We start from the raw sequence: 20,538 nt of genomic DNA on the forward strand, positions 1-20,538 counted from the left end.
CATCCAGAAAGCACTGACTTTTAGAGATATGCCAAGCAGAGGCACTTGGAGAACGAGTATGAGGATCAGGAAACAACCTGGACTGCAGGAATAGGGAGGGATGCTCAGAGAACCACACCTGTCGACAGCTCACGCAGCACCCTCCGCTCACAGCTACTCCATTGGCCAAACTGATGAGCCGGCCCAGGGAAATGGGAGGGGCCTTCTTGTCCAGCTCCTCCCCTTAGGCCTGGTGGCTCTTTTGATTGGCAGAGAACTTGGGCCTAATGCCACACCTCACACCCCACCCCCAGTCACCTGTCTGTCTCCCACTAGGTAAGCTGCCTTTAACACCCACTCTCCGTGCCTTCCGTCGTTCTCCCTACCCACTTCCATGACCAGCCAATGAGTTCGGGGCGGAATATACCTTGCAACCAATTACAGCTGCTTTCAAACTTGACGGACGACTTCCCGCCCCTCATCCTGACTCCTCCCCGCAGCCAATTGATTTAGGAGAAGGGGGCGGACACATCCAATCAGCACGACACAGGCCTCCTGATTGACATCCAGGCCCTCGCGCTGGCGTGTTGTGCTCTGAGGCGGGGAGGAGGAGGAGGAGCCGGGAAGAAAAACCTGAGCCAATCCAAGTAAGCTGAGCGGGAGGCCAATCGAACGCCGCGCCCTGCAGAGACCAGCCAATCCTAGGGAGGGGGCCGGCCTTATCCTCCCTAGGAACCAATGGGACGCGCCTGACGGCGCAGAGCGACGTGCTGTGGGAGCAATGACGGACCTATATTCGGGGCTCGGGGGCGGGCCGGCGCCAGAGACGAGAAGAGAGGAGGGGAGGCCTCCTCCGTCGCCGCCATCTTGGACCGGGCCCGTTCAGCTTCCGTGGAGCCGTCGGCAGCCGCCGCCGGGCCTTCCCTTGAGCCCCGAATCCCCTACTCGGTCGTCTAGAACAACCCCGGGCCCACTTCCTCTATCAACAACCCAACCCCACTTCCGGCTTTTGCGCCCTCTTGTCGCGATAGCGCCCGGGCTTGGGGCGCGAGGAAAGAGGAAAAAAAAAAAAAAAAAAAAAAAAAAAGGCGGCTGGCGGGCGCTCGCCTCAGTCTCCCCCTCCTCGCCTGTCGCGATACGCTCCGCAGCGGCGGCGCCAGCTCCTGCGGTGAGAGCGTCAGGCTCGACTGGGCCGGACCCCTTCCCCTCTTCCCTCAGCGTCGTCGGCTGCCTTCCCGCTCCGCGACCCCTCCGCCTGTGGCGACCCGGCCTCCGCGCCCGCCGGGCCCCGGCCCCGGCCCTGCCCTGGCCGCGCGCTCAGGCCTGGCTTGGGCTCGGGCGGGCGGGGACCCTCCGCTCTCAGCCCTCCCGCGCCCCGATTCCCGCGTGGCGGCAGCGCTCCGGCCCCGGGTGCGAGGTGCCCGCCCTCGCGCGCGGCGGGCCGGGGAGGGGGCTTTGCTGTGGGCGTGGGGGGCACTCCTGCAGCCGTGCCCTCCCCGGGAGCTCCCTTGGGGAGCGCGGCCCTGCACCCGAAAGCTCCAGCTTGTTGGTGTCTTGATAGGGGGACGCCTCTTTGGAAGAGATGGATCTGGTGGAGGAAAAGTCCCCACGACCCGAGGGTGCAGCTCCCGTTGTGAGTTGGAGCCTAAGCCAAAGTTTCCACCTTGTCCTCACAGCTCTGGCAGTAAAGTCTCCTAGACGTCCCATTCCACCAGCCTTCTTTTAAGGAAGCATGGCTTTTTTCTTTATTTTTTAACACTCCCTCCCCAGACCTTGGATTCAGGACTGTCCACCGTATTGCTCACTTCCTGGCTTCAGGTCTTTTACATCTTTGAGGTGGGGTACCAGCGGCCTCTAGCTTTGGGGATGCAAGCTCCACTGAGGTGCAAGCTGTCTGCCTCCCTGGCTGTGGCTTCCTAGTGATGTCAAGTCTACTGGTAATGCTGTGTATGGCGGGAGCTGTTTAGCTCTCCTGGGTCTGTGTCGGTGGACTGTGAGCTCCCAGGCTCTCAGTTGTTGGTGTGCTGCTGTTGGGGGACAGGTAAAGCACCTCTTCTGAACAGCTGCATCTCCGTTCTGTGACTGTCATCTCAGGATTCGGTCTCTGCCTGTTTGGCAAGGGTTGCCTCACTGTCTTCACCTTCTCCATCCTCCATCACATGGGTTGTTATCCCCCTGCACTTCCATTCTCATCACCCACCTGTGTGTAATCTCCCGTGATTGCAATCCTCTGTGTGAGAGCCGTGTCCCGGCTGCAGTGGACCTTCTCATCCAGCTGGCACCCCGTAGGCCAGCGTCCCTCGCCCGAGTCTCCTGCTGTGTGTGCAAGGGGTGGCCTCTCTCCCTGCATTTGTGTTCCTTGTGAGCTAGTGTCACCTGCAAGGTAAAGTTCCTTCCTTCTTTGGTATCGGCATCACCCTCTCTCCTGCATGTGAGATGACTACCCCCTCGTGCACTCACTGTGAGGCTAGGTGCTCTTGGGTGTGAGTACCCCTGGCTAGTGTGATTTACTCCTCTGTGGTTTTTCTGTGGGTCTAAAGTGAAGGTTCCTTGGGTGGTGTCTGGGACTTGGGAGAGAGACCACTGTGGTCACTTTGCTTGGGACTAAAGATTCTTAGGGATGACTTCATGGTATAGGTTCCTCATCCCCTGCCATTGGTGTTGGGCCTCTCCGGGGGCTACTTTATTCACCCAATAGGACCCCCATGTGGTGGTGCCAGGTTCAGGTTCCACCTCCAGTGCTGCTTGCCACCACTCCTGGCTTTAGTGTGAGCCCTCTTATCTGCAAGGTGCCTTGTGCTATGCTCCAGGATGCTTGTGTGGCCACTCAACAGCACCAGCCTTCAGGATTAAGGTTGTGCCCCTCATCAGGTCTCTGTATGATGATCTTGGAACCTGTGGTGAAAAGTTCTGGAGATTGCTTCGTTGATGTTTCCTGTTGTGAGTACTGATTTGAGGATGTACCCACACAACCTTGGACAGAGAGAAGCCTCCGTCGTGGGCCAAGAGGCCCAGCTTCCTCCATGCTGTCCAAACCCCCATCCCATTTGTGTACATGTATATGTTCTGTGTGAAGGTGCTTGCCTGCCTCAAGAGGGCCCTGTGCTGATGGCCCCCTAGAGAGGGTCTTGAAAAATGGGTAGGCAGTCCTTTGTGGTGGCACCTCTGGTTTGAGACTCCAGTGCTAGCTTCCTTTCTGGCTTCTCGGGGGGTGTGCACCCTCCTGGTGTGCAGCGGTTTTTGTTGTTGTTGTTTGTTGGTTGGTTTGTTGTTTGTGGAGAGAAGGCACTGCCTCCACTCTAGCTGAGGCTCCAGCCTCTAGAGCAGAAATTCCTGGGTGTGTGGGCCTTGTCCTGCTCTACAGAGCAGCAGCCTTTTGCCAGTCAGATACGGTCTTCACTTACCACAGCTGTGCCCGCCCATCTTGATGGCTGAAGTATTACACCTGTTTTTTTTTTTTTTTTCATTACTTTTTAAAATTATTTTTATTCTATGTGTATTTTGCCTCCCTGCACGTAAGTGCACTGTGTGTGTGCTGTACCTGAGAAGGCTGTTGGTTCCCCTGGAACTGGAGTTACAGGCAATTGGAGAGGCTGTGCGGGTGCTGGGAACTGAACCTGGGCTAAGAAAGCGACAAGTGACAGACAGCTCCATCTGAGACATTTAAATTTTTTTCTTATTTTACATATTTTTGAAGTTGATTTTCTGTATGTGCATGCATGGCAAGACAAACGTGGAGTTCAGGAAAAAACCTTTGAGAAGTTGATTCTTTGCTTTCACTATTTGGAACTTAGGGGTTGAATCCAGATCACCAGTACCTTTATCATAGCGAGTACCTTTGTCTACTCAGCCATCTCACAGGCCCTTAATTACTTTTTTATTACTTTATTTGGTTGATTTTTTTGAGACACTTTCTCTCTATGTAGTCTGGGATGGCCTGCAACTCACTGTGTAGACCAGGCTGACCTTAAGATCTGTCTGCCTCTGTCTCCCAAGGTTGGGATTAAAAGGCAAGTCCTGGCCTAGCATTTCGTTTGTTCGTCTGGTGTGTGTATGTGCTCTTTGGGATGTATACATGCCAGCACACATGTGTAAGATCGAGGACACCTTTTGAGAGTTGGGGCTCTTTCTGCTATGTGAATCCTGGAGATTGAACGTAGGTTGTTAGACTTTGTTTATGCTGATCCTACTCACTGGCCCTTGTTGCCCCTGTTTTTTTGACATCTTGTTTCTGGCTCCTTTATGATTTCTGTCATTTTTTTGGTGCCACAGTACTGTATTTTCACTGTGAGGCTTATCACCTCCTCCCCTGTGCTGTAGTCCCAACCACTTCACTGTGGAATTAGGGTAGGGACTCACCTCCTGAAGGTTGGAGTGCCTTGTCTGGGTTGCAGCACCTGTCCAGAACCCTCCTGTAGGCTCTTGGGACAGAGTGGGTAGTGTGAGCGCTTGTTTAACATTCCTTCCTTCCCTAGTGTAAAAAGGGGCTCTTCTGTGCTGATGGGGTGGTAGAGCCAAGACTCATTCTTGTCAAGATCCTGAACACCTTGCTGATTCCAGGCAAGGTCCCTGGATCAGAGAGAGGCACCTGTACTTCAGTCTCCTCAGTGGGGCTCTTTGCTGAGTCCTTTTGCTGGTTGCTCCATCTTCCTGAAGATTCCTGGTGTGTGGTGTGTCAGCCAATCCTCAGATGATAGTGCTGCCTTTTTTTTTTTTTTTTTTTTTTAAATAGGTCCTTTATTGAAAAGGTTTAAGTGCCTAGAGCCTCGGGTGCCACCCATACTACCTCCCCCCACAGTGTGGGACTCCATAGAGTTAATTTTGAAAATTCCTTTCAGAAGAGGTGCCAACTCCATCCTCTCTGGGCCTCTTTTTCTAAATCCTCCAAAATTCAGTGTCCCATGCAGTGGTTGCTAGTCACCTGTGATTGGTAGAAATGAAAAAACTGAGGCAGGAATGTGGGTTCAAAGCCAGCCTGAGCTGTCTTCTAAGATCCTGTTCTTGGAAAGGGTACGATTCTGTTTTTCTGTTGCACTGGTTGTAGTACTTTAGGCTGACAGTGCACTTTGAAACATTTCCCACATTGCACCTTCTGTTAAAACTCTTCTGGGTATCCCTTTCCTTGGTAGTAAGGACCCTCATTATAGCTGACTTCCAGGTTGAAACTCTTAGTCCTGGAGTAGGGCGGTTTCTGCTAAGAGCTACTTTGGGGCACCCCTGTCCTGTATAGTTCTCAGAGCCTTGCTTTTTGGGATACCCCTAGGGAGACAGCTGCTGCCGGCAGCTCAGAAATCCTCTTCCCATGACCCACCCTCTCCAGGTTGCCCCGTTTCAGAGTCAAGTTTTGTTGTGTGGACTTCTTTGCCTATAACCCCCCCACCCAGTCCTTTGTCCTCAGGCCCCTCTGAGTTAAGTTCGCCTTTCTTCAGAATAAAAGTAGGTGCCCCTCTGTTCATTTTGGTTTCTGCCCCATGGGTTCATGTTTCTGAGTCTAAATTGCCAGTCTATCTGATACGGAATTCCTCCATGTGTGCGGATCTGCTCTCTCACAGCTAAGATACCTTTTACTCTCTTATCTTTGCAAGATTTCTATCTTCTCCCAGCCCTCTTGAGGCTCTGCTTCCTGCTCCCAAATTTCTATAATCGTTTTTAGTTTCAAGCTCTTCTGGTCAGGAGCATTATCTGTGTGGGCTCCAGGATTCTGCTGTGAAATACATTTCTTGGAAATGTAAGACCCTCTTGTTTGACATCCTGCCCTGTCCTGTATGAGTGGGTCCAGGTCTTCATAGCTACAGAAGTCCCTTTTCACTCTTGCCCTTCAGTTCACACCTGTATACACAGCATCTCATCTTTCCAGGAGCCGCCAGCCTCTTGTATTTCCTGACTTGTCTGGAGTGGCCTCTCCCAGTCACCTCTGCTCCCAACCCCTGTTTAGAATCCTCATTTCTAGGGCTCATGCCTCCATCCCAGCAGTCCACTCTGTGCTGCATGTGCTGTAGTGTCATCTAGAGAACAGATACTCTGTACTCTAGAAATTTTTTGCTTCCAAATTAAGAGGCCCACAAATAAAGATACAACAGTCTTTGTTTCAACAGTTTCCCAGAATCCAGTCTGCCCATCCCTGTGCTGGGCAACTGAAGGAATTTAAAAACGGGTCAGATCTCCCTTATCAGATAGGAAATGCAGCTGGGGATATAGCTAGATGAAAGAATGCTTGCATGTGCAAGGCCCTGAGTTGTATCATCAGGTAGGGAAGAGGGCAGGTAACTGTTTCTTCCCTCTACCATCCTACCTACCCCGTGATTCCCACCACGTCTCTGGGTTTGGACTAGCCAAGGAATAGATGTTAAGTCCTTCCCAATTTTTCCCAGCAGCGTCCATTTCCAAGAGAGTATGAAGAGAGTTCGTCTGTAGGGCAGGGAAGATGGCGGACAAGCGCAAACTCCAAGGTAATAGACTGAGTGTGGCCACATGCCCTCTCTTTCGGGAACTTGTCTTTGGATATTTGCTGCCTTGGCAGGATCCTGATAGTCTTCCTCCCTGGCCAGGTGAGATTGATCGCTGCCTCAAGAAGGTGTCCGAAGGCGTGGAGCAGTTTGAAGATATTTGGCAAAAGGTACATGGCCTAGGAACCTCAAAATCTGGGTCTGTGGGGAGAAGAATCAAGAAATTCAGAGTCTCAGGGTGTTGACCAGGGAATCATCTCTAAGATCGACTGTGGGGAGGGGGTCCTAGATTTCCCCGCCGAGGAAGAAAGACTGGACCTTTTCTGCTGTGGCGAGCTCTGGGCAGCCACTCTCCCATTGACTGCTGAATTCTTCATCCCTCAGCTCCACAATGCAGCCAACGCGAACCAGAAAGAAAAGTATGAGGCTGACCTAAAGAAGGAGATTAAGAAGCTACAAGTGAGGGGGCTGGGGCTGGACTCTCTTGTCCTGTGGGAGGAGGGTAGGGGAGAGTGGACTGCTGGGTCCCAGGGAGAAGAGGTCACTAAGGGCCCAGTTCCTAGGCCTGCAGCCTGATTTTCTTGCTGGATCTTCTTCAGCGGCTGAGGGACCAGATCAAGACATGGGTGGCATCCAATGAGATCAAGGACAAAAGGCAGCTTATCGAAAACCGAAAGCTCATTGAAACGGTAGGACACCAGAGCCTGGGGCTCTGGGGTGGTGACATGATTGGGTTCCTGGGAGGGACCCTAGAAGGCAGAAGTGGAGCAGCAACTCCAGACTCCTGAGGAGAGTAATGTCTCTACAACCAGGGAAGGGCAGAGGCGAGGTCTCCAGGCTGTCTGTAGCCTTGCTAGACCTCAGCTCCTGTCCCCCTTTGTGAGCTCTCCACCCACTGTACTCTCCACAGCAAATGGAACGGTTCAAAGTTGTGGAGCGAGAGACCAAAACCAAAGCTTATAGCAAGGAGGGCCTGGGTCTGGCTCAGAAGGTGGACCCTGCCCAGAAGGAGAAGGAAGAGGTTGGCCAGTGGCTCACGGTGAGTTGGGACAAAGAAAGAAGTGAGCACATGGGCCCAGACTTAAGTATATATCAGGGACTTGAGGACAAACCCCTCTTCCCTTCTCTTCCCCCAGAACACCATTGACACCCTAAATATGCAGGTGGACCAGTTTGAGAGTGAGGTGGAGTCACTATCTGTACAGACACGCAAGAAGAAGGGCGACAAGGATGTGAGTGGGGGGAGAACCATCCCCCACGGGGTAGGGGTGGATGTGGCTTGTGCACAGGGAGCCTCTGGAGGCTTATGGGAGTCTAGTTCTGGGTGTCTAAAATACACCTGGTGTAGAGATGGAGAAGCAGGATGAGGCAGCCTAGCTGGCTGAGTGGTACAGGGGAGAGGTAAGATAAGATCCTGGGACATTTGCTAGGGGGAGTTTGGGGGAAGATAGACTTAGAGCTGGGACTCAAAGTAAGTGAGACATGAATTGACAACCAGATTGGGAAGATACACAGCACCCCAAAGATACCAGGTTCTCAGGAGCAGCGGGGGGGGTGGTGTGTGTCCCTGAGAAACCAATGGCTGTGGATACTCGGAGAAGGATGGTTTGAACCAAAGCCATATGTTAGGGTCCTGGATTCTACACCTTTAGGATTGTAGGGTATGAATTCAAAGGGATGTCTGCTTAGTGGTGTCACCAGAGAAGGAAGCTGGGGTCGGATGGAAAGTGAGAGGTATGTCATGATTGGCAAGAGATTTGGAAACCAGGGATTGGGAGGGAAAGAGTGGGTCTTTGACAAAGGAAGGATGTGGAACAAAGGAAGGAAGGTGTCAGATGAAAAGGGAATTGCGGCTTTGGAGAGGAGCAGGGGCTCCCTGTGGTTGCTGGCAGTAAACAGACGCAGGTTTCCTTCTCACAGCTCTGTCCTTAGTACTGTCATTACTGTTGCAGTGAGATGGGATGTCTATTCCGGGGGGGGGGGGGCGGCACTGGGGGAGACTTGCTTGTAGTGTTAGCACAGGCATCACAGGTTTCTAGGATCTCCAGAGCCCAAAGGGGTTGAGGAGGGAGAAGTGGGTCCCTGAGATATCATCAGAAACCTCAGACTGGTACTCCTCACTGCCCCATGCTAGGAGGGGCTGTAGTGGAGTTTTGGGGTACCCTGGGGACAGGGGACTGAGGACAGGTTCTGTGGGGGCAGGAGGGCTGGGCAGGTGCTCTGCAGCCCCTGAGCCTGGCCCTGGGCTCGCCAGCAGAAGCAGGACCGGATCGAGGGCTTGAAGCGGCACATCGAGAAGCACCGCTACCATGTGCGCATGCTGGAGACCATCCTGCGCATGCTGGACAATGACTCCATCCTGGTCGACGCCATCCGAAAGATCAAGGATGACGTGGAGTACTACGTTGACTCATCCCAGGACCCCGACTTTGAAGAGAACGAATTCCTCTATGACGACCTGGACCTCGAGGACATTCGTGAGGCCCTGGGCTGACCTTCATGGCACAGAGGGTGAGGGCAGGAGGCGTGGCTGAGCCAGCTAAGCATGCTGCTCCCCTGCCCCCACAGCACAGGCGCTGGTCGCCACCTCCCCCCCCAGCCACAGCCACATGGAGGATGAGATCTTCAACCAGTCCAGCAGCACGCCCACCTCAACAACTTCCAGCTCTCCCATCCCACCCAGCCCCGCTAACTGCACTACGGTGAGGGTCTGGGTTCCCAAGAGGGTGGGAATGGAGGAGTCAAAAGCCCAGTCTTGCTGTAGAGAGAGCAGCTAAGGAATCGAGGGCTAGGCTTTTTGTGCTCCAAGGTCCTTCCTGGTATGGAATGGATATAAAAAGCCAAAAGATTGACCCTGGGTTCCCACTCAGGTTTAGCATTCATGTGGGTTTTAGGGGGTGGGGGTGTACTACAGTGTGGGGTCCTTGAGGACCTGAGCAGCTGGGTATTTCCTCTCTGACAGGGATCCAGGGCTAAAGTCTATAAAAGAAGGTTCCTGAGTACTTCACGCGTTGAGTGAGTGCTGGCTCTCAGAAGACAGTACTAATGAGCTCTGGTTTAGCTGTTTTCCCAAAGGTTCGGGTTGGATGTTGGAACAGCTCTGGGTCACAAGATGAGTCAGATGGGCCTGTGAGAAATTAAGAGCAGTAAGGGCCCTCCTGGGTCCTTAAAGGATTGTCTTTTGTGTTGGGACCCTGGAAGTCACACAGTTCTGACTCTTACTACCCCTTACCTCAGGAAAACTCTGAAGATGATAAGAAGAGAGGCCGCTCGACGGATAGTGAAGTCAGCCAGGTGGGTCTAAGTTTGAATCTGATGGCTTGTCACTTGTTCATTCAGTGGTCCTTACAATATTGAAGCTGGAGTGCTGGCCACAATGCTGGGGTCTTGGGACAGTAGCATGCCAGAAACAGTGCCACCCTGAGGGCAGGCTGATGACTGGTGCTGTGGGTGAGGTGGCCTGTGTCTTGGCCTGCAGAAGAAGACTGAATGGTACTGTGGCAGCAGCAGATCACACAGGAGCTGTAGCAGAAAGCTCGGAGGTATGGGAGGTGGGCCTGTTGGACTGAGGACCTGGTCTTTGTAGACCATCTCTGAAGGAACCAAACAAGCCTGGGGAGTGATTGGAAAGTCAGAATGCCTGTGTTGTGCCGACTGCAGGAAGGAAGCAGTCCCTGAGAGAGGAAGGACTATGCAGCACTTCTCCAATTCCTCTGGCTCCTAGAGGATGTCTCTTAGCTCTGTCAACTTCTAAGATAGGAACATACCTTAGGAAACAGAAATGTTGTCGGAGCAGAAGGATCCCAGAGTCCTTCTGCAATGATAGAAGGGATAGTCCTAGGTGGGGGCACCTCATTGGGCACAAGAGTTGAGAAACAGCAAGGGTAGTAGAGAGAGAGACACTGGGACAGGGACTCCTGGGAGTGGGCCCAGCTCTGCCACCTTACCAGGCCCCCAGACTGTCAACATAATCCCAGGAAAAAAAGAGAATGGCCAGTTCCCTCTGGTACTTGGTAAGTGAGGTTCTTGTGATAGTCAGAAATCTGGGAGGCAGTTTGTCATGGCAGCCTGGTTTTTGGAACTTGACTGAGGTAGGGATTCCCTCATTACACTCTGGACCACTGTATTTTACAGTTCTATATGACTGGCTATAATGGACCTTTAGCTGACACTCAGAAGTATCCTGGCTGTCCCAGTTTCCTTACTTTTAAATATTTAGGCTGATCTAACTAACCCCAAATTGAGGTGGGGGGGCGGTAATTTTTGTTTTGTGAAAACATCTCACTATGTAACCTTCACTGGCTTGAACTTGCCTAATAGACCAGGCTAATCTCAAACTCAGAGATCTGCTTCTCTCTGCCTCTCAAGTGCTAGCTAGTATCAAAGGTGGCATGCACCACCGCTCCAGGTCTCAAATTGAGGGTACTTAAGAGTTCCCACTGGTCTCTTGTCTTAACGACTTAACCTCTATCAGATTCATGTGGACTACAGGGGGCAATGTCCAGCAAGGACTTGGGACAGCTGAACAGGCTGAAAATAACTAGATCTTAAACATGAGGACAGTTGAGTTCTCTCCTAGGTGCCCCAGAGGGTGTGGACAGTTGATAGCAGGTCAGAGACAATAAGAGGGTGGTAGGTAGTGGACAGGCTGGCCTAGTACCTGACCCTCTGTTCTTTTTCTCTGCAGTCTCCAGCCAAAAACGGCTCCAAGCCTGTCCACAGCAACCAGCATCCCCAGTCCCCAGCTGTGCCGCCCACCTACCCTCCTGGCCCCCCACCTGCCACTTCTGCCTTGAGCTCCGCCCCTGGCAACAATGGGGCCTCTACCCCAGCAGCACCTCCAAGTGCCCTGGGCCCCAAGGCCAGTCCAGCTCCCAGCCACAACTCGGGTCCTCCTGCCCCCTATGCCCAGGCTGTGGCCCCACCCAATGCCGGCGGGCCCAGCACTGCCCAGCCCCGGCCTCCCAGTGCCCAGCCGAGCGGGGGAAGTAGTGGTGGCAGCGGAGGGAGCAGCAGCAGTAGTAACAGTGGCACGGGCGCGGGGGCTGGCAAGCAGAACGGCGCCACCAGTAAGTGGGGGCCGGGGGGGGGGGGGGGGGGGGGGGCAGGCGAGGTGGGCAGTGACTGCGGCCTGTTCACACGCGCCCTTCTCCTCCCCAGGCTACAGTTCGGTTGTCGCAGACAGCCCTGCGGAGGTGGCTCTGAGCAGCAGTGGGGGTAGCAGTGCCAGCAGCCAAGCCCTGGGGCCCACTGCAGGCCCTCACAACCCAGCTCCCAGCACCTCGTGAGTTCTGGAGTGGCGGGTGTGGGCACAGGCTCTCATGCCACCCTTGCTGCAGAGCTCTGAGTCCTGCCCTTCTCGGGCAGCGAGTGTCCAGTGCGCACTGCCTTCACCTCAGCAAGGCTCCTGTCCCTGCTGCTTACACCTGGGGCCTGTGTACATGCGTTCCCAGCTCTGTCCTCGGTTACTTGTGTTTTCACTCTAGGTTTCAGACTGCTCTCTCCCCATTTCTGTTCTGTGCTCTAAGGCAACCTGACTTCCATGGGTGTGGGAGCTTTTCCCTTTTCTAAGTGAAATGTCCTAGTCCTCTGTTTCTCCAACGTGACGTCAGATTACTCCCGCTGTTTCCAAACACATGCTGAATGAAAGATTTGTCCCCTTGCCCCCGACATTACCAGCCCTAGTGAGATTGCACCATATGCATCTGAGCAAGGTTACTTGTTCCATGATAGGAACTTCATTCACTCTGAATCTACCCCAGTGTCTGCTCTAGAACTACCCTGTCCCCCATCTTTTAAGCTGTTAGGGGATCCTAAAAACCTGTATTCCCAACTCTGTTGTACTGAAGAGGGTTCCAGAGATTGCTGTCTCTTCTGCCCGCCCCAGCTGTCTTCCCTTCAGCTTCCCCCTTTGGAGCCCATTTTCTGTGCCCATCCTCCTTCAGGGACCTTAATCTGAGTCTCCTCCGTTCTTTACCCAGGAAGGAATCCAGTACGGCAGCCCCAGCAGGGGCTGGGAATGTGGCTTCAGGCTCAGGGAACAACTCAGGAGGACCCAGCCTCTTGGTGCCACTGCCTGTGAATCCTCCCAGTTCTCCAACACCCAGCTTCAGTGAGGCCAAGGCAGCTGGCACTCTGCTCAATGGTCCTCCACAGTTCAGCACCACCCCGGAAATAAAGGTGAGCTCCTCAGATGTGGACCCTGAGCCCATCCTGGGACAGGAAATCCAGTGTGTCTACCTTTCTAGGGAAGAAAAAGCATCTTAGATGTTCTCCTGAGTGGGTGATAGGGCTTTAGCATGGTTTTTAGGGGAGAAGAAACAAAGTGGCCCCTTGTGGAGAGAGGCTCCTGTGAGCTGTGGTGGGGTGGGGGAGAATGAAGGACTAGACCTTATTATCTGTGACTAGTACAGAATGAGTCCCTCCAAGAGATCTGGGATGCAGGTCTGTGGGTGGGCTTTGGTAATGGAAGGGTTGTACGGAGTGGGTAGAAGAGGAGCCAGCCCTAAGCTGCTTCACCAGGGAAAGCAGTGTGGGGGCTGCAGACCCAACCCACTGATGTTCCCAAGGAGACTGAATGCCCAAGGGATGGCCGACTTCCTTAAGGCAACAGCAGAGCCTGCAACCCTGCCAGCTACCTCCCTCAAGATGCCATATTACTGTGGGCAGTCCAGTGGGCATTTCCCCAGCATGTGGTGTCTTTGTGGAAGTATGTGCTATGGCCTGTCCACCATGTTTTGTAGGGTATTCTTTCCTCTGGAATGTGTCATGGACGCTGAACAGAATTACACACTGGAGAGTCAGTGGACCATGTTCTGATGGTGACTTCAGATTTGCAGCTTCCTTACAGCCATGGTGTTTTAGCACAATATGGGTAGATCTTGCAAATAGGGAACTGGCAACAGAAGAGTAGGCAGGGTGTACAGGTCCCATCAGGCTTTGCATTTTTATGTAGCCCAGTCTCTGCTCCAGGTCCTGAGGCTTTTCCCTTTCTCTTTCCAGGCCCCTGAACCTCTGAGCTCTCTGAAATCCATGGCGGAACGGGCAGCTATCAGCTCTGGTATTGAGGACCCTGTGCCAACGTTACACTTAACAGAGCGAGGTGACAGTCATGGAATGGTGGGGAGGGCAAAAGCCAAGAAGGAGGAACTGATCCCATCCTCATCATTGAGGGGCCTGGTGCCCCATCCCTCCCTACAGACATCATCCTGAGCAGCACATCAGCACCCCCCACCTCAGCCCAGCCACCCCTGCAGTTGTCAGAGGTGAACATACCATTGTCACTGGGCGTATGTCCCCTGGGGCCGGTGTCCCTCACCAAGGAGCAGCTCTACCAGCAGGCCATGGAAGAGGCCGCCTGGCACCACATGCCCCACCCCTCTGACTCTGAGCGCATTCGGTGAGGGGCTGCAGAAAGGGGCTGGGGACCGGGACTCCACAGTCTGAGGGAGGAGCTGGTTCCTGGGTCCTGAGAGACTAGGTAGAGTACTCAAAGTGTAGAGGACTTGGCTGGGGCTCCCTATATAGCAGGTTGAAGTGTGCTTCTGAACACCTTCCTGAGGACAGGGCAGGAACTGGAAGTCACCTGGCGCTAAATCCTCTGGTTCACAGGCAGTACCTCCCCCGGAACCCTTGCCCGACGCCCCCCTACCACCACCAGATGCCACCCCCACACTCGGACACAGTGGAGTTCTACCAGCGCCTGTCAACTGAGACACTCTTCTTCATCTTCTACTATCTGGAGGTACAGCAGGGCCCCCGGGGCAGCCTCGGGCCCCCCAGCTCCGCCGCCACCGCTGCCATCCCCCCTCGGGCTGGAGGGGCGAGGTGGGTGTCCCACTGCGGCCACTGGGACCGCACCCCTCCCCATCCCTGGCCCCCTCAAATCAAACCTGTCCAGTCCCAAGGCATTACAATTGCTCAGTCTCAGGGAGAGGCTGCAAGGCCTAGGCCCTATCCACTCCACTGCCAAGAGCTCTCAGCTCCTGGTAAGCCCTTTAGTTTAGGATAGCCTCTGAAGTGCAGTAGGCGCTCCGAAGGCCTCCCTAGAGACCTCTGATTGCAGTGAGCCAGCCCTCCCCATCTCCCTGCAGTTTTCTACATAGTCTCCTCTCAGCTTTCATTGTGCATTAGTTTCTTCTGTCTCGGAGCTTTTCTGAAAGCAATTCTTACCTCACCTGTTTCATTTTTCTTCTGGCCATGGTATGTTCTGTGCTCCCAGCACTGTCTCCAAGTGGACTCCACCCCAGCTGGTCTGTTGTGGGGGCCGGTCCAGCCCTGATGCCTTGCCCTGTTCCCCTGTTCCCTACCCAATCTGGATACCCCCTGATCTTCCTCTGCGTTTTCTCTCCCAGGGAACCAAGGCACAGTATTTGGCAGCCAAGGCCCTAAAGAAGCAGTCCTGGCGATTCCACACCAAGTACATGATGTGGTTCCAGAGGCACGAGGAGCCCAAGACCATCACAGATGAGTTTGAGCAGGTGAGGGCCCCGCCCACCCTGGTCCCACTGGGGTATGGCTAGTGTCCCCAAGCCCAGTCCTACTGGCCTTTGACCTTCAAGAACAGTCCTGTTGACTGACCAAACTGGCCTCCCACACTGTTCACCTGGCCTGGGATGCTATCCCTCTCCATTTATCCGAGTTTTAGTGCTTTAGGGCTGAGCCATTGTTACGTCTTCCAGAGAGAAACTGTCCTAGAGCTGCTAATCGGCCTCCACCATGCAGCCTGGGTACTTTAGTTAGGAGTGTGGGGTTTCTAGTTGGCATCTCCCAAACCTGACCTCAGTGGCCCCGTCTTCATTTCCTGGCAACCAGCAGAGCAGGGAGGGACTTGAGCGTACTTGGAAGAAAGTCTGTTTAGGCAGCCAGTTGAAACTCCACTCTCCCTAAATACCCCAAAGCTGGCTGATAAGGGTTTAAGCCTAGCTCTTGCTGAATGATATTGGGCAAGTCAATAGAACCTCTCTTCGTTTGTCTATCTGTAAAAATGGGAGTTAACAGCACCCATCTCAAGCAGTTGTTACAAGGATTAAATGAGTTAACATGTAAGTACTAATGGTGCCTGCCATACAGTGAGCGTCACAGGTTTTTGTTCTTGTTTAATTGCTTTCAGTTGGTGTGCTCCACAGTGGCTTTCCCTGCACACATTTTCCCTACCTACACTTCCAGGTGCCAAACTGGTCCTCATTGGTCCCATTCTCACAGAACTCTGCCCATCCCCTCCACTTTGCCAGACCACTTTGAAGCATTTCAGACACTTGACCCAGCTTCTTTCTTTCTGTATCCTCTCCAACTTTGACTTCAGACTTCCTGTCTCACCTTGGTTTGGTTCTCGACGTTAATGCATCTCAGGGCACTGAAGTCACTCAGAATCTCAGTTACAATGAAGTGTGTGTCCCTGCAGAGCACTTGGATATAGATGCAGCATCTGTTGCATTGTAGGCCACCTGTCGGTCAACATTCCCCACTGTCTGAACATAAGCCTAGGCCTCATGGCTGTTTGTACTTAGCTGAGGTCCTCTCTGTGTCTCCCTTTTCCACTCTAAAGTCACCGAGGTTGGAGTGTGACAGTGTGGAAGCATGTAGGACAAATCAGCCTGGCACCTCCATGTCCCTGACAACTGCCTCTGTGTCCGTCTGCCTGGCCCAGATCTCAGCCTCCCTCCTCATCCACTCACTGACCACCTTCTTCCCCGGCCAGGGCACCTACATCTACTTTGACTACGAGAAGTGGGGCCAGCGGAAGAAGGAAGGCTTCACCTTTGAGTACCGCTACCTGGAGGACCGGGACCTCCAGTGACACCGGCCCCTCTACCTGACCCCTCCCCCGCATGCTGATCCCCCTGCCCAGGTGAGGGCCCTGCCCTGGAAGACTGGGGGAGGCCCAAGGCCATGAGGCACCCTCCCCCCCAGGAAGCAGGGAAAGGGCAGGGAGGCTTTCTCCTCCTCTCTGCCCTCCCCTGGGGGCCTGGGGGCGAGGGCTGCCCCTTCCTCCCCTCCCCAGTGAGGGACATTTTTTGGTAAACCTATTTTCATTTTGGAAAATATTTATGAATAAATAGTTTTATATGACTGCTGGCAGCTGCAGCCTCTCCTGTCCCCCAGGAGTCAGTGGGCAGGAGTGGGGTTCTGCTGGCGGGGGCGCCGAGCCAGCTGGGGGTTGAACTGGGAGTTGTACCGCCGCCTCCTTTCATCTGTCTCTTCCACTTCTGCCTGGCCTTGCTGGGACACTCGGCCTTGTACCCGGGCCAGCAGGGCCTCTGCTCGAGCCCTCTCAGCTGCCTCCCGCTGAAGACGCTCAGTGCGGAGCTGTTGTAGGGAAGGTGGCCTGCACGGAGAGCAAAAGAGCAGAAAGCTTGAGAAGAGCCACCTGGTTCAGGGGCTGTGCCTCCTTATGATTCTAAGATCAAGAAAACACACTGAGCAGTATCCTGGGCCCCCTGTACCATTTCCAAATAAAAAGAGGTTACCCTTGACTACCCCTTCTCCAGCTGACAGAACCTAGCATCTTACAGACAGAAACCTGCTTTTATTCTCTAACCCAGTGACTTTTAAAGATCTTTTGAGACAGGGTTTCTCTGTGTAGCCCTGGCTTGTAGACCAGGCTGGCCTTGAACTCAGGTCTACCTGTCTGCTTCCCAAGTGCTGGGATTAAAGGCACCAGGTGGTAGGCAGGTTGTATCTGTCTATCTGTACTGAATTAGAAAAGATAACTGAGCTGGGTGTGGTGGCACACACCTTTGATCCTAGCAGCTGGGAGGCAGAAGCCAACCAGAACTACACAGTGAGACCCTGTCTTGAAGAAAAGGAAACCAAAGGCTGGAGAGGGAGTTCGGTGGCTAACTGCACTGGCTCCTCAGAAGACCAGGGTTTGATCCCCAGCACTATAGTGACACACAGTTGCTCCTGTTTCGGGGATCCAATGCCTTCTAGTCTCTAAGGGCACCAGTACATAGGTGCTTGTGCATAGACAAGCATGGCAAGACACTCTTGCCATTACAAAAGAAAAACATACCCTTAGCCGTAGGGCATGTCTAGAGGAGATACTGTTCTTAAAATCCTAAAGTCAGTCTGTCTCCACACCACGTACTAAGAACCATTTCATCCCACTCCTGCTGAGCCTTTTTGTGATACCCGGCTCTTACTCTCTGGGCCGTTGTTTCTGAGGCCGCTCCTCTCTAGAAGGATGGCTTTCACTGCTGTGCCTTTTCTTTCCCAGGTGCTTCTGCATCTCTCTTAAGGGGTCCAACCGGTTCTTGATCTTTTCGTCTGGGCTTGGGCCTGGAGGGCAGCCCCCCTGCCCTGGGGGGAGCTGGTACCAAGGAGGTTGAGTTTGGGCCTCTGCTGCACTCTGGCCCAAGTACGTCAGGATGCCTAGTGCTTTCTCTTGCCTCTCCTGTTGGGGCAAGAAAACAGAATAGTCTTTTCCATCCCTCTGGGAGCCCTAGATGTAGCAGTAGGGAAAGCCAGGGTCTGAGTCCCCGGAGAGGCGGGGCGGTAGGTAGTCATTCAACAAGGGAAATCACAGACCAGGGAGCAGCTATGCAAAGTGCAAGGGCTAATCTGCAGTAATGGGGGATGGGAGAAGCTCCATGAGTTCAAAATTGGGCACCTTTGGGAGAAGACTAAGGAAAAGCCTGCAGAAAAGCAAAGCAGAGGAGTGATTTCAGTGGGATACGGCACTTCAGAGTTGCCTGGGAGACCTGGAGGTGCATGCCTTTGACCCAGCACTCAGGAGGGGGGGAGGGGGAGGAGCTAGAGGGCACCCTGGTCTGTGTAGTGAGTGGGGGCCTCACCTCAAAATAGCTTAAGACTAAAAAGTCTCATAAGGTTAGCATCAGACACAGCGTAAGTGTTCTGCAGCAGTAACCAAATTGTTAGGTGCTACCTTTCAGTCACATTCAAAGCTTTCTGTGTGCGCATTTGTCACCATCTAGCCCAACAGTGTAGTCGCAGCTAGTTGTGTCATCCCCCCCCACACACACACACCTCCAATTCCACCACCAGAGGAGGCCAGCCTACCTTCTCCTGTCGCTTCTCTTCCTCGTGTTCTTTATTGCCTCTGGGTACTCCTTTCCCTTCTTCTAGCAACTCCCTAAACAGGTCCACAGGCCCAGAACTTGAAGCTCCTGCATCTGCTGCTTCCAGCTCAGGCAGTGAGTTGTGGTGCCTGGCTTTCTTCCGTAGGAATTCTGTGCGGGCCTGTGAAGAAGTTATAGGCAGGACATTCAGAACCTAGAATGCTGGGGGTTACAAGAAAGGGCCATGGGGCGCACGTCTTTAATCCCAGCACTCGGGAGGCAGAGCCAGGTGGGTCTTTTTTGTGAGTTCTAGGCCAGCCTAGTCTACAGAGTGAGTTCCAGGAAAGGTGCAAAGCTACACAGAGAAACCCTGTCTCGAAAAACCAAAGAAAGAGGGGGGGGGGGGCGCATGGGCTGACTAGTGGTGGTGTATGCCTCAAATCCCAGCATTCAGGAGGTAGAGGAAGGAGGACCTCTGTTCCAGGTCAGTCAGGGCTACACAGAGAAACCCTACCTCGAAAAAACCTTAAAAGGGGCGGGGGCGTGGAGGTCCGGCAGCCAGAAAAGACACCATTTGTAATTTAGAGTGCAGAGTGTAAACTGGACTGTCAGGGATAGCTGGGAAACCCCCCAGCCTAAAACAAGGCTTCCCAGCCTGGAGTGATGTAAAGAAAACAAGCTATCAAAAAAACACAGCTCAGCAGGGCGGTGGTGGCGCACACCTTTAATCCCAGCACTCGGAAGGCAGAGGCAGGTGGATCTCTGAGTTCGAGGCCGGCCTGGGCTACCAAGTGAGTTCCAGGAAAGGCGCAAAGCTCCTGTCCTGGAACTCGCTCTGTAGACCATCGAACTCACAGAGATCCACCTGCCTCTGCCTCCAGAGTGCTGGGATTAAAGGCGTGAGCCAACACCGCGCGACCACTTTTGAAAGTTTAAAAATCCACACTACTTCATGATCAGATTGACTAAGGGACTTAAGTGTAAGCCAGAATGATCGAGTAATTATTAAAGCCTGTGCATGTGTGTGGTCTTCAAGCCCAGTATTCAGGCGGATCTCAGAGCTCGAGACCAGCCTGGTCTACATAGCCAGTTCCAAGATAGCCAAGGCTACAAAGACCGTTTCAAAGAAAGCCTCTGGGTGTGTTTGGGGGAGCGATGATGGAGAACGAACACGTCCAGCGGAGTGGACTCCAGCCTGTCCGCCCTTTACCCTTCTCACTGAAGCCGTTGCACTCAAGTTGTTCTAAGAGGGTTTTCTCAAGTCTCCCGCTCCGTAGGAGGGGAGCATACATAAGTGGGTGCTCAGTAATTAACTTGTGCGGACGATCTATAAAGTAATCAGAATATCTGTACAACCCTTTTAATGTGCTAGTTCCTGGTCACTTCAACTACACCAGTGGGGAATCTAGGCAGGTTTCATGAAAGTTAGCAAAGGAACATCGCCAAACACCGACCCGCGCCTGACAGGCAGGGCAGGCCCACTGTGCTTCCGGGCCAGCCCCAGGCTTACCTCTTGCTGAGCGAGTAGCACCCTCCGCTCACGCTCCTTCTCCTCCTCCCGGGCCCGGGCCTCATCGCGCCGCACGCGGGCGACATTGTCCTTGTTTCGGACATGCCAGCTCTTCTTGGGCAAGATATTCATGGCTCCGTAGCCGACCTCCGACCATCAGGCCCACTCTCCAGCACTTCCGATTGGCGCGAGGATGTCACCGCCCTATGGTCCCACCCTTGCCTGTGCATTGGTTCTGGGCCAGTTGCCACGCCCCCTCATGGCTTTGTTTAGAGGTGATTGGCTAAGGGGCCCTCCATCACAGCAAATCATAAACGCTTGCAACCTGAGTTGCTCCAACCCGGACGCTGCTGTGTGAGGCTGATGGTGCCCTGCCTATCTAGCCCTTCACGCAGACACAGCCCAGGATTCGGACCAGGCCCCTCCCCAAACCCTGTCCAGGGCTTCAGAACTGGGTTTCAAAAGGCATAGCGGCCTGGACTGTTGTTTATTAATATGGTTCAGCTGAGACAGTGGCACTTGGTGGCAGAGGGCGTGGGATTCGATTCCAGAGATGATCGCTTGATATATGAAGTCACTGAAG

At 53.6% G+C, this 20,538-nt stretch overlaps 2 protein-coding genes across 5 annotated transcripts; one reads left to right on the forward strand and one right to left on the reverse strand.

Moving 5' to 3' along the window:
• The first annotated feature begins 820 nt into the window (after positions 1-820).
• On the forward strand, positions 821-16,505 carry Cnot3 (CCR4-NOT transcription complex subunit 3). Of its 4 annotated transcripts, none has more exons than XM_036197430.1 (18): positions 821-1,147; positions 6,354-6,428; positions 6,528-6,595; positions 6,810-6,884; positions 7,025-7,114; positions 7,336-7,464; positions 7,562-7,657; positions 8,683-8,902; positions 8,994-9,127; positions 9,663-9,719; positions 11,113-11,494; positions 11,586-11,709; positions 12,407-12,605; positions 13,428-13,527; positions 13,626-13,824; positions 14,037-14,169; positions 14,780-14,905; positions 16,126-16,505. In XM_036197430.1, exons 2-18 carry the CDS (start codon positions 6,404-6,406, stop codon positions 16,222-16,224), a joined length of 2,256 nt encoding a protein of 751 aa, XP_036053323.1. In that variant the 5' UTR covers positions 821-1,147; positions 6,354-6,403; the 3' UTR covers positions 16,225-16,505. The 4 variants fall into 4 exon arrangements, with proteins under 4 accessions (XP_036053323.1, XP_036053306.1, XP_036053296.1 ...); XM_036197413.1 differs by having other exon boundaries at positions 827-1,147; positions 6,351-6,428; positions 8,680-8,902; XM_036197403.1 differs by having other exon boundaries at positions 827-1,147; positions 8,680-8,902.
• On the reverse strand, positions 11,723-20,468 carry Leng1 (leukocyte receptor cluster member 1). The gene is made up of 4 exons (XM_036197497.1): positions 19,956-20,468; positions 18,447-18,626; positions 17,570-17,820; positions 11,723-16,752 (listed from the first exon to the last, which is right to left on the reverse strand). The coding sequence occupies exons 1-4, from the start codon at positions 20,085-20,087 to the stop codon at positions 16,533-16,535; spliced, it is 783 nt and encodes a 260-aa protein (XP_036053390.1). The 5' UTR covers positions 20,088-20,468; the 3' UTR covers positions 11,723-16,532.
• Between the last annotated feature and the right edge of the window lie 70 nt (positions 20,469-20,538).

Source organism: Onychomys torridus, chromosome 1, assembly GCF_903995425.1.
Source record: "Onychomys torridus chromosome 1, mOncTor1.1, whole genome shotgun sequence".
Lineage (NCBI taxonomy): Eukaryota > Metazoa > Chordata > Mammalia > Rodentia > Cricetidae > Onychomys > Onychomys torridus.